Raw genomic sequence first — 12,809 nt, forward strand, 5'->3', positions numbered from 1 at the left:
TTAATTAATTTCCTCTCCTTGCTCACATTTTTTTCCAAGTAAACATGGAAATACCCATTGTTTATCATCGTGTTAATGAGAGTTACAGTTTTTCAGCATCTGATTGTTTTTAGTAATTTGTGTATCATCCCTTCTCTCCAGACAGCATTTTGTGCCACAGTTAGGTCTACAAACACAGCAGATGTCTTCACATTGTCTTGCAAACTAGCCTCTGTGAAAGTTGTTGGGCCAGTACCTGGTCACAGCAACTTCTCTAGGGCCTGAAACTTGCTTGTTCAGGTGGGATGTGTTCCAGAATGAAGCCGCTAATTCTGTTGTAAATGATCCTGTCCAAGAGTTCATAAGTATAGGTCAAAATGGAAATTGATCTGAAACTTTGAGGGTGGTCAGCTGGTTTACCGGTTTTCAAAATTGCCACTATTTTTGTTCTCTTTAGCTTGTTGGGCAGTGATAAATTATCTAGGATATTGGAGAAGAAGTGGACCAGCCATTTTTTTTTTTTTCATCCATTACCCTTGTTTATCGGAAATTCCAGACCAGGTGCTTTACTGTGTCTAATTTGTTTCAAGGCCTCATCCAATTCAATCAGTTTAAATAGTGAAGAGAAATTGGATTCGTTTGAGCAGTGAGCTTTTAGAGAGGTGATTTGTCGTTTTATTTTGGAAATGTGTTATTTCTCCCAAGACGACCTAGATGTTTCAACTATATTGTTAGCAATTTGGTTACCTGAAATACCAAGCTTATGATCGGGTTTATTTGAGGCTCTGCCAAGCTTACACAGAAGGCTCTATGCTTTTGAACCCTAATGTTTGAAATTTACATTTTGTATCGTCTCACAGCATCATACTCCTCTAGCAGTGTCAGTACTTTGGAGGAGGTCATCTGCAATATTGCTGTTGCCAGTTTTGCTATATTCTTTATAAAGTTGTTGGCAGTGTTCATTCCTCTCTGCTATATATTCATTTTTGTATCCATGAGGGATAAACTTCTTAGTGGCAGTAAGAACATCCCTACAAATCGAGGGTAGTTTTACGTTCTGGTGGAATAAAACAGATATATTTATCTAGGTGATCGGCAAAACTCTGCCAATCGGTCCTGCAGAAGTTCCATCTGAGTCGTAGTACACATCTCGCTATTGGGACTGTTGGCTGTGTGGGAAATCAGGTGTAGGCCCTCTGCAGTCCTAGGACATAAAGCAGAGATCCGGATGTAATCTCTTCACCAAGCGGCTGATCTGAAAGTTCTCAATTCCTTGGCATAATAAACCAGGTACAGATTTTCATTTTCAGCCCAGTTGTTGAGAGCAATAACACATTCATTATCATGTGCAAAGTTCTGTGAGGGGTGGGATTGGGAAAGGAGAGTACAGTGTTGGGATAAGGGAGGAATAGAAATAAAGAAGACACGAGTAGAAGGAGAATGGTAAAAACTGGAAAAGGGTTGATTGAGGTTTAAGCCAAAGGAAATGCAGAAATGTAGGTTGTTCTGGATGGATTGTTTCCATTTCTGCATTTCAGAAGAGCTGGTGCTGAAAAGGGGAGAATACTCGTACAGAATTGGTACTGAAGCAGTTTTGACATCAACTTTATTATGGTGGACAGAATTTTCAACTATGTGGTTGTAGAGTTGGTGGGTAGCTAAATAAGGCAGTGACCATTCATGTAGATAGATAGCCAGTTATTTATCTCACACACACTGAATGCAGCAATGATGGTGTCCTTACACCATTGTCTTGTGGTGCCTTAATGAGAAATGAAATGTTTGTGGCTGGACTGCAGCAGAAGGTGAGGGATGACGACTAGCTGAAACAGATTCTGATAGCAAAGCAGAAGACTGGAAAGATTCTTATGTTGAAGCTGAATCAGACAGGGGTTAACTCACAGATTATATCCTGTAAAACATTGTGCAGTGGGTGAAATAGTTGAAGTAGTCACTTGAGACACCATGCTGCTACTTGTGTAGGCAGTATTAACAGTTATTGTTCATCGCAGCCACAGTAATACACTGAAATATGAGAACTGTTCATTGCATACTTTCCCCCATTGTTGTCATCTAGATCACTTACTTAAAACTACCAGTACCTGCTATTAAAATAATTCTGTATTTATTATCAATTTTGACCTTCTAATCAACTTCATGTATCACAAAATTATTTATAATAACCTACGTGGCCACATTTTACTGTGTTTCTACTAACACAGTAAATCAATCTAAGTATACTGTCAAACAGGTTCCATTTTTCTGCGTGGACACATTCTATGTGCTGGCAGTATATAGAACATCTCCAAACAAAAAGGTGGAAACCTGACTGTATCTAGTGTGTCTCCACACAAAAAAGCTAAACCTGATACACAGTTTGGTTACCTGTTTTAACAATTTTAATGTAGGTGTCAGAGATGCAGGATAGCTTTAATTTTATCCGATTCCACAGCATAAATTTTGCCTTCTAGGCTGTTGTATGAGATAAGTTTATCATATACGAAGATGATCAGAAGATCAAAACTGGTAGTAAATAAAGAACTATTTTAACAGCAGCTCTTGGCAGTTTTAAAATGACTCTTTATCCAAATACTTAAGAGCCAAGCACAAAATATATTCTGCAGTTTGGTTGTGATTTGTCGAAGCCAATATATGTGAATACAAAATAAAATTTGCGGTAACAAATTGATCTGTAGTATAGTGTGAGGTCTATATTTGCTACATATTTAATTACCTTCTTGCTACAGGTAACTAAAACTACAAGGTAAATTCAGAAAAGCTGTATTATGTAATATAAGTACCATTGACAAGTGTTTTGGTACAAATTATGTACTAACATCATAATATGTCAACCACGAAAAAGGCAAAGAGACCACTATATAACAATTCCCAAATTTTTATTCTATGACAGTATAACATGAACAATTTCATATAAAATGGAACATTTAAGCAAATTGCTGAAATTTTCTGAATTAATCTTCAAAATTTTAAATCCTAAATCTTGTAAGCCTTATTATGAAAGTGTATTTTGGAAAGTTTGGTAACAGTTGTGGTAACTAGTAATATTACACACTCTTCATAACAATAATACACACACACACACACACACACACACACACACACACACACACACACACACACACCAATTCCCCAAGACTGAAACCATAATTGTTTTGAAATGTGTTTTTGTGTAAAGAAAAGACAGAATTGGATGAATACCATATCTAACTTAAATTTTTTTGTTTGTGTCTCTGTTTAATATCTGTTTTCTGGAAAATATTTCATATTTTTTCTTGATATTTTTCTATTAGTAATGGAAATAGTACAGGAAACTTCTATTGTCAACTTGGGCAGAATACAGGTTGATTTGGCTCGTTTGGTCCCTCTCCATAGTATACATGAAGTCAAAGATTTAAATAAATGTAGATAATTATAATAAACAGATGTTAGACTTAGTGTTAATTTAGTATATGAATAGTGTAACAAACAGAGAGAGAGAGAGAGAGAGAGAGAGAGAGAGAGGAAGGAGGAGAACCACTACCATCAATAAATTAGAAAATGACCCCAAAGGAGCTACTAAAATCAGAGTTACCATATGACAAAGACCTTTTTGCTTATTTTATTCCATATGACACTATTGATGGTTTCTATATTAACCTAATTTTTTCATATACTGTTATGATCTGGAATCATATTACACTGCCTGTTCTTTGCACACTGAGTATTTTTCAGTGATGAAAATTGTTTCAGGTGTGAAATTCAGACAGGCATAAAGTACAGTCACAGCATTATACCAGGTGTACCGGTATGAAATGAGCATTTTTTTGTGAAAATTAAACACTAATTTTGAATTGAAAAGTAAAAACATTTTATTTAAAATACTGACCATTGCTTTCTATACATTTTGACCACCTTTCTGGCAATTTGTGGACACCACACCTATATAAATGTTCATCTTTTGAAGAAAACCAATCAGACACCCAATTTTCGACTTCTTCGTAGGAATCGAAGTGTTCCTCAGCCAATGCGTGTCCCATTGATGAAAACAAATGGTAGTCAGAAGGGGCCAAGTCTGGTGAATACAGCGGGTGAGGTAGCAGCTCCCAGCCAAGTGTTGTATCCTGAACCAGTTTTGCTTTGTGTGCAGGTGCATTGTTGTGTAAAAAAATTACTTTGCCATGTCTTCTGGCCCATTCTGGTCTTTTCTCGATCAATGCATAGTTCAAATTGATCATTTGTTGTCTGTAGTGATTAGTATTCACAGTTTCACCGCGTTTTAAAAGCTCATGATACACCACACCTTTCTGATCCCACAAAACACAGAGCATTGTCTTCTTGCCGAATCGATATGGTTTTGCAGTCGATGTTGATGGTTGTCCCAGATTAACCCATGATTTTTCCCATTTATGATTCTTAAAATAAATCCATTTTTCATCGCCAATAACAGTTTGATGCAAAATTGATTTTCTTTCATGTCTTTGTCACAAAATTTGACAAATGGTTTTTCAGTTTTCCATCTGTCTTTCATTCAATTCATGTGGCACCCATTTCCCACACTTTTGGATCTTTCCCATAGCTTTCAAATGGTCAGAAATTGTTTGTTGTGCAAAATTTAGCATTGTTGCCATTTGCTTATGACTCAAAGTATCATCTTCATCAAATATTGCTTGCAATTCAGCATCTTTGAACTTTTTTGGTGGTCTTCCATGTTCTTCATTTCTTACATCAAAATCATTATTTCTGAACCGTTGAAACCATCTTTTGCATGTTGCTTCTGATAGAGCATGATCACCACATGCCTCAACAAGCATTCGATGCGACTCTGCAGCCCTTTATCTCAAATGAAAACAAAAAATTAATGCTTTCCGCAAATCATCACTTTCTGGTACAAAATTTGACATTGTTAACACAATGAAAACATATGATGTTGTTTGTTCCATGACTTGATGTATACTAAATATCTTTGACAGATGTCATACCAACCAAACAAAACAAAAAAAATTAAGGCTCGTTCACAACAAATGTTCCCTATGGACACATTTGTATCTTAACACTCATTTCATACCGGTACACCTGGTAGTTCAGTGATCATTATGAAAGGCAGGCTGAAAGCAGTGTATTGAAGAGGAAATGATTTTTCCTTGTTTTATTCCATTGTAATTTATCTGGTTATAATGTGCATTGGGCATCAACAGAAAAGCAAGTTAAGTAGTGTTTCATTAGCAGGCAGGAAAAAAATTTTGCCACATCATTTATAACATTTAACATAAGAGAAGATTTACTTGACACAAGAATTAGGGTACCCTGAAACTTATATTGCTGGTCCTAGAGATTGAACCATGCATGTGTCACTGTATGTTTGTTTTCTTGCATGTAGCAAACCTCACATTTTACAAAACCTGATGGGCAGACCTAGACCTAATACTTTTCTCTTTTTTTCCAATACCCAAATTAGTTTTACTAAAATATCATTTTGGAACCTTATATGAGACTAAGAAAAATGCACTGAACAGACCATTATCATTCAGAAATGCATTGTGTGAATGCAAATGAGAGGTGGCTGAGGGGCAGAATTATCTGTTACAAACAGCAAAGCATATATTGGGTGAAACACACTTGAAAAAATTTGTAAACATAAAAAATACACTTTATTTTTAAAATTGATTGTTTCTTGTATATAACTTTCATGCTCTAATGAATATGTTAGTTGATCTGGAACTGCAAACATATTTTATTGAAGTGAAGTTATTCATTGTGATGCAGTAATGTCAACATAGTGAAACATACAGTTTATGTATCTTGCAGATGCTGAGCTGTGTCATCAGATCACACATAGTCTTGCAGAACGAAAAATGGCTCTTCGTGGTATAGATCTGATGAGGCGTGCTATAAGAAAAATACAATTGTTTGATTCACAGCTGACTTCAGTACATGCTGATCTTTGTCAGTTGTGTCTTCTTGCCAAGTGTTTTAAACCAGCATTAGAGTTCCTTAACACAGATATCACCAACATTAGTCGTGAGGTAAGTCATATAACTAAAACCACCTTCTGTGTAATTTTAACCACACTGATTAATTTGTTCTATATTGCATTTGGCTAATCATTCATTTGTAACATTGTGAAATCATTATCACTCAAGATGCGAGTCAGCAAAAGTAAGACATGAATTACGAAAAGTATAATACCCCGAGACAATACACATAGGGAGATGTGAAACTGGGAAGTAAAGATTGCATTGGATTAGCAATTTAAATAAAATTCGTACAGCTAAATAAAAAATAATGTGTTAATTAATAACAGTTATAAAACAAGATTATAAAACTACATGTTGTTAAAAGATCCAAGAAACAGCACAAAAGGCCAGAGGTGATGCATCTGTGTCACAAAAATATCTATCAGAAGTGAAATGGCCAGCATTAAAAACTGATAGCCTGAACCTAAGGCATCTATCACTAATGCCCCAGGTTGATGAAATCTTCTCAGTTTATTAGCTGAGTGGTGGTGTCATCTTGTTGCAGTGTTTTGATGAGTTTCCTACTTGCATTTTCAGGCAAAATATCAGGTTTATGTCTTATCTGATCCTTTATAGCTGCTGGACTGCAGATTCCTCTACCAAGGTCCCAACAGTTGGGCCAATCGTGTTCCTCCAGGAGTTATGTCACAGCTAGTGGTGCCCTGTCTCCTCCTCATAGGCTGGATGGGGTGTCCAGGTGATGAGTCCTGGTGCTGCCTGTCTATTCCGCCTGCTGTTGCCACCGCTTTCACATAAGTGTGTTCCTGACATACAGGATGTACATAAGGTCCGAGAACATTTCAATTATTTATTACACAAGAACTAAACATTGTACAGATCTCACACATATTGCAGTTTGAAGAGAAACTCTGAAACTTTTTTTTTACAAACATTCAATATGCGAACCATGAGTGACCCGGCAGACGTCAGTATGGTAATCGAATTCTTGCCATACCTGTTGCAGCAGGGCATGGTCAACTGTGGCAGTTGCTTCCCATATTCTCTCTCAGAGCTCTGTTACATCACATGGTAGAGGCAGTACATACACCAGATCATTAATGTGTCCCCACAGAAAAGAGTCACATGGAGTGAGATCTGGTGATCATGGAGGCCATTTCATGAAACAGCTGTCCCCTTCTGTAGCCCGGCCGATCCATTGATGCGCCAGCTTCGTGTTCAGGTACCCACCAACTTCACAATGAAAATGTCACAGGACTTTCCACGCTGTCATTGGAGCCATTTCAAGTCCACGGGTTGCATGACACACCAATTTCTGTGGTCTCCTTATGAATGTCTCTCGTACACACTCCACATTCACTTCACTCACACTGGGACATCGGCTTCTCTTTGCCGGGCACAAGCAACCTGTAGTGACGAATTTGTTGTGCCAGTGGTAAATGGCCTTACTTGTTGGTGGCTTCTTACTGTACTTTGTTCTAAACATCCGTTGAACAGCTGTAGCATACTTGTTTTTGGCGAACGCCAACACACAGAAAGCTCGCTCCGCACCTGAACTCGCCATGTTTGTAAGTAGCACTGACTATCCGCAAATTACCAAACTACGCTGTAGTGGTATACATGAAAAAAACTTTCAGGGTTTCTCTTCAAAGTGACATATGTATGATATCTGTACAATGTTTGGTTCGTGTGCAATAAATAATTGAAAGTGTTCCCGGACTTTATGTACACCCTGTATTTTTGCTAACATCACATCGAAAGCAGAGTTTAGTTGGAAACTGTTGTCCCTGTAGGTAAGCTTGAAATATACTCTTTAAATTCCACAGCCTCTTTGATGACTGAATCTCAGAACCCACTGGCATGGTTCAGCACCTCTGTCTGTTCAATAACAAACATATGCCTTTCACTGATGCTTTGCTCTGCCACTACAGACTTGTTGGTTTGGTTGAGGTGAATGTTCTTCACACATCTGAACAGCTCTGTGAGATGCATCACTGCTTCAGACTAATGTATTGCATCCCACACTTGCAACCAGTCCTATAGATACTGGATGCCCAAGCCCTAGTTGGTGTTTGACTGACCCAAGCATGTTTGTAATTTTAACCACTGAGTAGAAAATGGTTTCTATGTTGTGCTCCTCCATTATTCTGGCTATCTTTGCAGAGAGCAGCCCTGCATATGGGAGGAATGCCTGGCATTTGGTTTCTTTTTCTGAATTGGTTTCTTTCTTTCTTCTTCTTCTTCTTCTGGCTGGAGAACACATCTTATTTGTGTCTCGGAGTAGCCTTTCTTGTGAGAGGTTTCCTGCTGATGTTTTAACAACTCAGTACTCTGTCTCTCTTTTTCTCTCATATCTCACATACTCTGTATACGAAGTGGTGAGCACACATTTGCATTGTACATTCCTGTAGAAGGAATGTGCATCAGAATTCTCCTTTATCAGAATGTCTGGGAGCGGTAGGCATCCATTTTCTTCAGTTTCTGTGGGGTACGTAACATTGTCATGTATGGTGTTAAGCTATCACAGGTATTCTTCCAGGTATCTTTAATCATGGGGCCAAACCACAAATGTGTCATCCACATATCTGTAGAATGCCTTTGATATAAGGAATGTGGTTTTGAGAGCTGTTTCCTTGAAGTGTTCTATATGCAGGTTAGTGATGCGGGTGCTAGAGAGAATCTCCTGGTGACTCCATCAGTCTTTATAGAACCTTCGACCACATTGGAAGTGGGTGGTGGGGGTATCAGTGAGTTATGTGGAAACAGTTTCACCATGTTGCTGTCAGTGTGACTCTAGTGATACCATGAAATCTTCGCATATTACCTGTATGAAGAGAGATGTGATGTTTAAACTGACTAGATCACTCTTTTCCAGGCATACTGTTAGAAGCACTTCTGCAGCCTCTGTTGAGTTTTTGATATGGTATGGACTGTGACCCATGAGAGGTTTTAGTAACTGTGCCAGTTGCTTGGCTATGCCATATGTTGATGAATTTATATTGTTCACTATCAGATGCAGTGAAACTCCATCTTCTCTTTGTGTATTCCTGGAAGGTCATAAAGCTGTGGTGGTACCGTTGCTCTAGCACACAGCATCCTGGCTATATCCATGTCAAGTCTTGAGTTATTTAGGATTGTAATGGTCTTCCTTTACGCAGCTGGTGTAGGACCCTTCTTCACTTGTATGTATGCCGGATCCTGTAGTAGTATTTCAGTCATCTGATTGTAACGTCGCATTACCCTTGTCAGCTGCTAGGATGACAGTGCCTTTGTCTTCATGGAGGACATGTATATCCCTATATTCTGCAACCAAGACATTACCCTTCAGCATTGTGGCTTTCTTAGGGACTCTGCAAGTATCCATCTCACCTCTTTTTCGATATCAGAGGGAACCCCATGGATGGTTTGTTTGATGCTGCAGATTATCTCAATATTAGATAGTGTCCTTGATACTTGTGCAAAATTCAAACTTTTGTGACAGCACAGAAGCTGTTACCTTATCCAATTCCTTTCCAGTCAAACTGGTGGTAGTCCTTGAATCACAGTGTTGAAGTCCTCTGGAAACTAGTGAAACATGAGCATTGTTTTACAGTAGCTTTCTGCTTTCAGACAGAATGTATATGCCCCAGGAACAACCAATAAATCCCGGAAAAACCTGGAAATTTTTTTATCTGGCAGAAAACCAGGAAAAACCTGGGAATTTTTCATTGTTTTAGTTTTCAGTTAAATTTTTATAGCTTTGACTCGTAAGAACTGATACTCTAACAAAGAATATTACTGTTTCTTGCTACTGCAGAATAATACTGCAGCAATAAAACATAAATGAGAGAAAAAAATAAAGCTTAGATTGCAAAGGAAATGTGCCATTTACGACAACAAAACACTGCACACACAAGTGTCTGCCAACAACAAAATGTGTCAAAGGCTTTAAGATGAAGGCTATGTTCATAACAGCAAACTACTTCCAATGAGTGTGGTGTCACAACTATTTACATTAGGTTTGTTTGAGTGGTTGCCAGTGGGCTCATGTGCAAGCACAGTTCATTCGCATATGATCAGTACTTTCTTCCACTTCTGGCTGTTAGATGTGTCAGCAGTAGTAACAAGCAGGCAGATGCTAGGCGGAAAAATTTTTCTGGTGCGCCCAAGCTACCAGATTCATGCATGTGCAGAGCAGTCTGCGCTGTTGTGAGGAGGGGGTAGTCTCTATGCGACCCATGTTTATGTTTAATGACTTTGCTGTTTTCTCTTCATTTACAACTCTCATGTCAAATGAAAAGAAAACGGATTTCTGTGGCTGGAAGCTATCAAGTGAATTAAAATACATTCACACGATTACAGAAGACTAAAATATGTTATTAGTTTCAGTTGTGTGATTTTTATTTTATTTCCACATTTTTGGCATTCAAGCATTAATCACTTTGCAGAACAATGAAGTCATTTTTGTCAGTTTGCTGAAGAAATTTGGCTTTCTTTAATCTTTTCCACTGAGGCAGTCAATTTATTTGAAATGAAGTATTTCACTCCACACTAGTGGCTAGTTTCAACTGTTCACAGTTCATGTTTTAATCTTCTGGCACATATAGCATTATGCTATAATAAAGAACCAAGCATGAGATAATACAGTACTATTACTCATAGAAAATTTACGTGCCAAAAACCACACTGGAAAGCTTAATATTAAGTTGGGGTCTACTTCATTATGAATCTGGATGTATGGATGTGCTCTTTAAGACAAATTATGCATCCTAGTAGGGTTTACGAAGCTCCAATGCTCCTGGAATATCTTCTGATGTCCTGCTTCCTTTAAGACATAATGTAAGATCTCTTAAATATACAAGCATATGGGCTTCCAACATTGTCATAACTGCGCACATGCAGAACAGCTATTTTCTGGTGCTCTCTGGCACCTGGCAAATTTCTAATCTCTAACAGGTCACAGGAAAATATTGTGTGTGTGTGTGTGTGTGTGTGTGTGTGTGTGTGTGTGTGTGTGTGTGTGTGTGTGCAACACCATTAAGTTTTCCTATGTGTGTGTTCATGCAACGTGACAGTGATGTTGCTACTGGCTTATTAAATCGTGTGTCCTATGTTCTGAATATCCCCCGTCGTCGGTGGGAGAGATCACGTGGTGAGAGCCAAGCCATTATGTGACTGGCTTGCAAAAGCACAACGTAATCTCAATTTCAATGCTTCGGAAACTAATGTGCAGTGTTTGGTGGAATTTGAGTTTATACTTCCGTAATACAAAAATGTGTAATATACTGTAATACAAAATTGTGCTGCGTACATGCTGCTGCACATCAGAGACCTTTCCATGTGATGATTTTTTTTTTTTTTCAGGGTTTCATTTTCTAAAGAGCCAGGAAGTTCTACACTGGCGTGTAAAACATTAACCACTCAAAGGGTTAGTAAGTGTTACAGTTCCGATAGAAAGTATAATGTCATTTAACACGGACAAAGTGTGTTTTCACTAGGGAAAAAGTGTATTTTTCACCGGGAAATCTGGGAATTCCCTCTCCCCCCCCTGCCCCCCCCCCCCCCCCCCCCCTCCTTGTCTGCATTTATATCCTGTCAGAGTTCACTGGTTGTGAAGATGGACACAAGTGGCAAGTGAGCTCTGAGTTCATTCAGTATTGTCCAGTTCTAGCCTGATGGCACTGGTATGCTCTTACACTAGGCCCAACCTATCACACTTTAGAATGCATATTTTCCTCATTTTGTTGGTGGGATGTTGCAGGTAAACAAACTGTGGCATCTTTTCCTTATCCCAACACCACTGTAAGAAAGCCAGTCTGATTAGTAGATTCACCTCGATTCATAGCTTTTGGAGCATCTTGAAGCTGCACTGGATCACCTCTGTGTAGAGATGTTCTATACTGAAATTCAGGCATTGTCAGTGATTTTCGTTTGTGAAATCTTCTTAGGTTATCAACCAAATCGTGATGTTGCTTTGTCATAACGTTTCAATGAGTTTCTAGTTTGTCTTCAGGTGAGGTGTTGGGTTCATGTCCAGTTTGTATTTTTGTAGATGCTGTACCGTAGACACCTTCACCGAAGTTCCAACGAATGTGCCAGTTTCATGCTTTTTGAAGAGATGTCATGGCTGGTGGTGGGAAAGGGGTCTCTAATGGGATGGAAGGGGGGGGGGGGGGGAGGAGGAGGTCCGGGAACTGAGTCCTGGTGCTGCGTGTCTGTTCTGCTTGCTGCCTCTGCCGCTTTCTCATCAGAGTGTTCCTGACATATTTTTGCTGATACTACATTCCCTGCAGAGCTTACTTAGAAACAGTTCTTCCTGTGGACAAGATTGTCATGTAGTCTCATTTCCTCTGTCTCTTTGATGACTGAATCCCAAAACCCATTTGCAAGGTTCAGCACCTTTGCTAAATAACAAGCATATGTCCTTTGCTGATGTTGTGCTATCTCACTGCAAACTTGGTTTGGTTCAGGCAGATGCTCTTCACAGTACTGTGAGGGTCTTCGCTGTGTTTGGCTGTTGTAATGTATGCCACAATCACAATTTATCTTGTAGATGCCAGGTGCCCTTAGCCCTATGTGGTGCTTGAGTGACCCAAGTATGTTTGTGGTTGCAACCATTGAGTGGACAATCGTTTTTATGTTGTGATTCTCCATTATTGTGGCAGTTTTGGAGGTGGGAGGCTGTGTGTATAGGATGGTGGGTGGCCCTGCATATGGGAGAGTATGAGCTTTGTTTCTGTCATGTAAAGGCTAATGTCATTTGTCACAGTTTATGCTCCAACATGTTGGTACCTGTATGACTCTTCTGTTAATGCATTGCTGATGACAATGTTATGGTCAAAACCTAAATCTGCAATAAATTATGGATTTTGCAATTGA

The 12,809-nt window shown here is 38.8% G+C and overlaps 1 protein-coding gene across 1 annotated transcript in view; it reads left to right on the forward strand.

Annotated features, from left to right (window-relative positions):
* LOC124790142 (COP9 signalosome complex subunit 3) overlaps positions 1-12,809 on the forward strand; it is a 124,951-nt gene that overhangs the window by 63,020 nt on the left and 49,122 nt on the right. Inside the window, exon 3 of the mRNA XM_047257728.1 lies at positions 5,785-6,002. Coding sequence (XP_047113684.1) covers positions 5,785-6,002 — 218 coding nt within the window. The remainder of the gene's footprint in view (positions 1-5,784; positions 6,003-12,809) is intronic.

The sequence above is a fragment of the Schistocerca piceifrons genome, chromosome 3 (assembly GCF_021461385.2).
Source record: "Schistocerca piceifrons isolate TAMUIC-IGC-003096 chromosome 3, iqSchPice1.1, whole genome shotgun sequence".
Lineage (NCBI taxonomy): Eukaryota > Metazoa > Arthropoda > Insecta > Orthoptera > Acrididae > Schistocerca > Schistocerca piceifrons.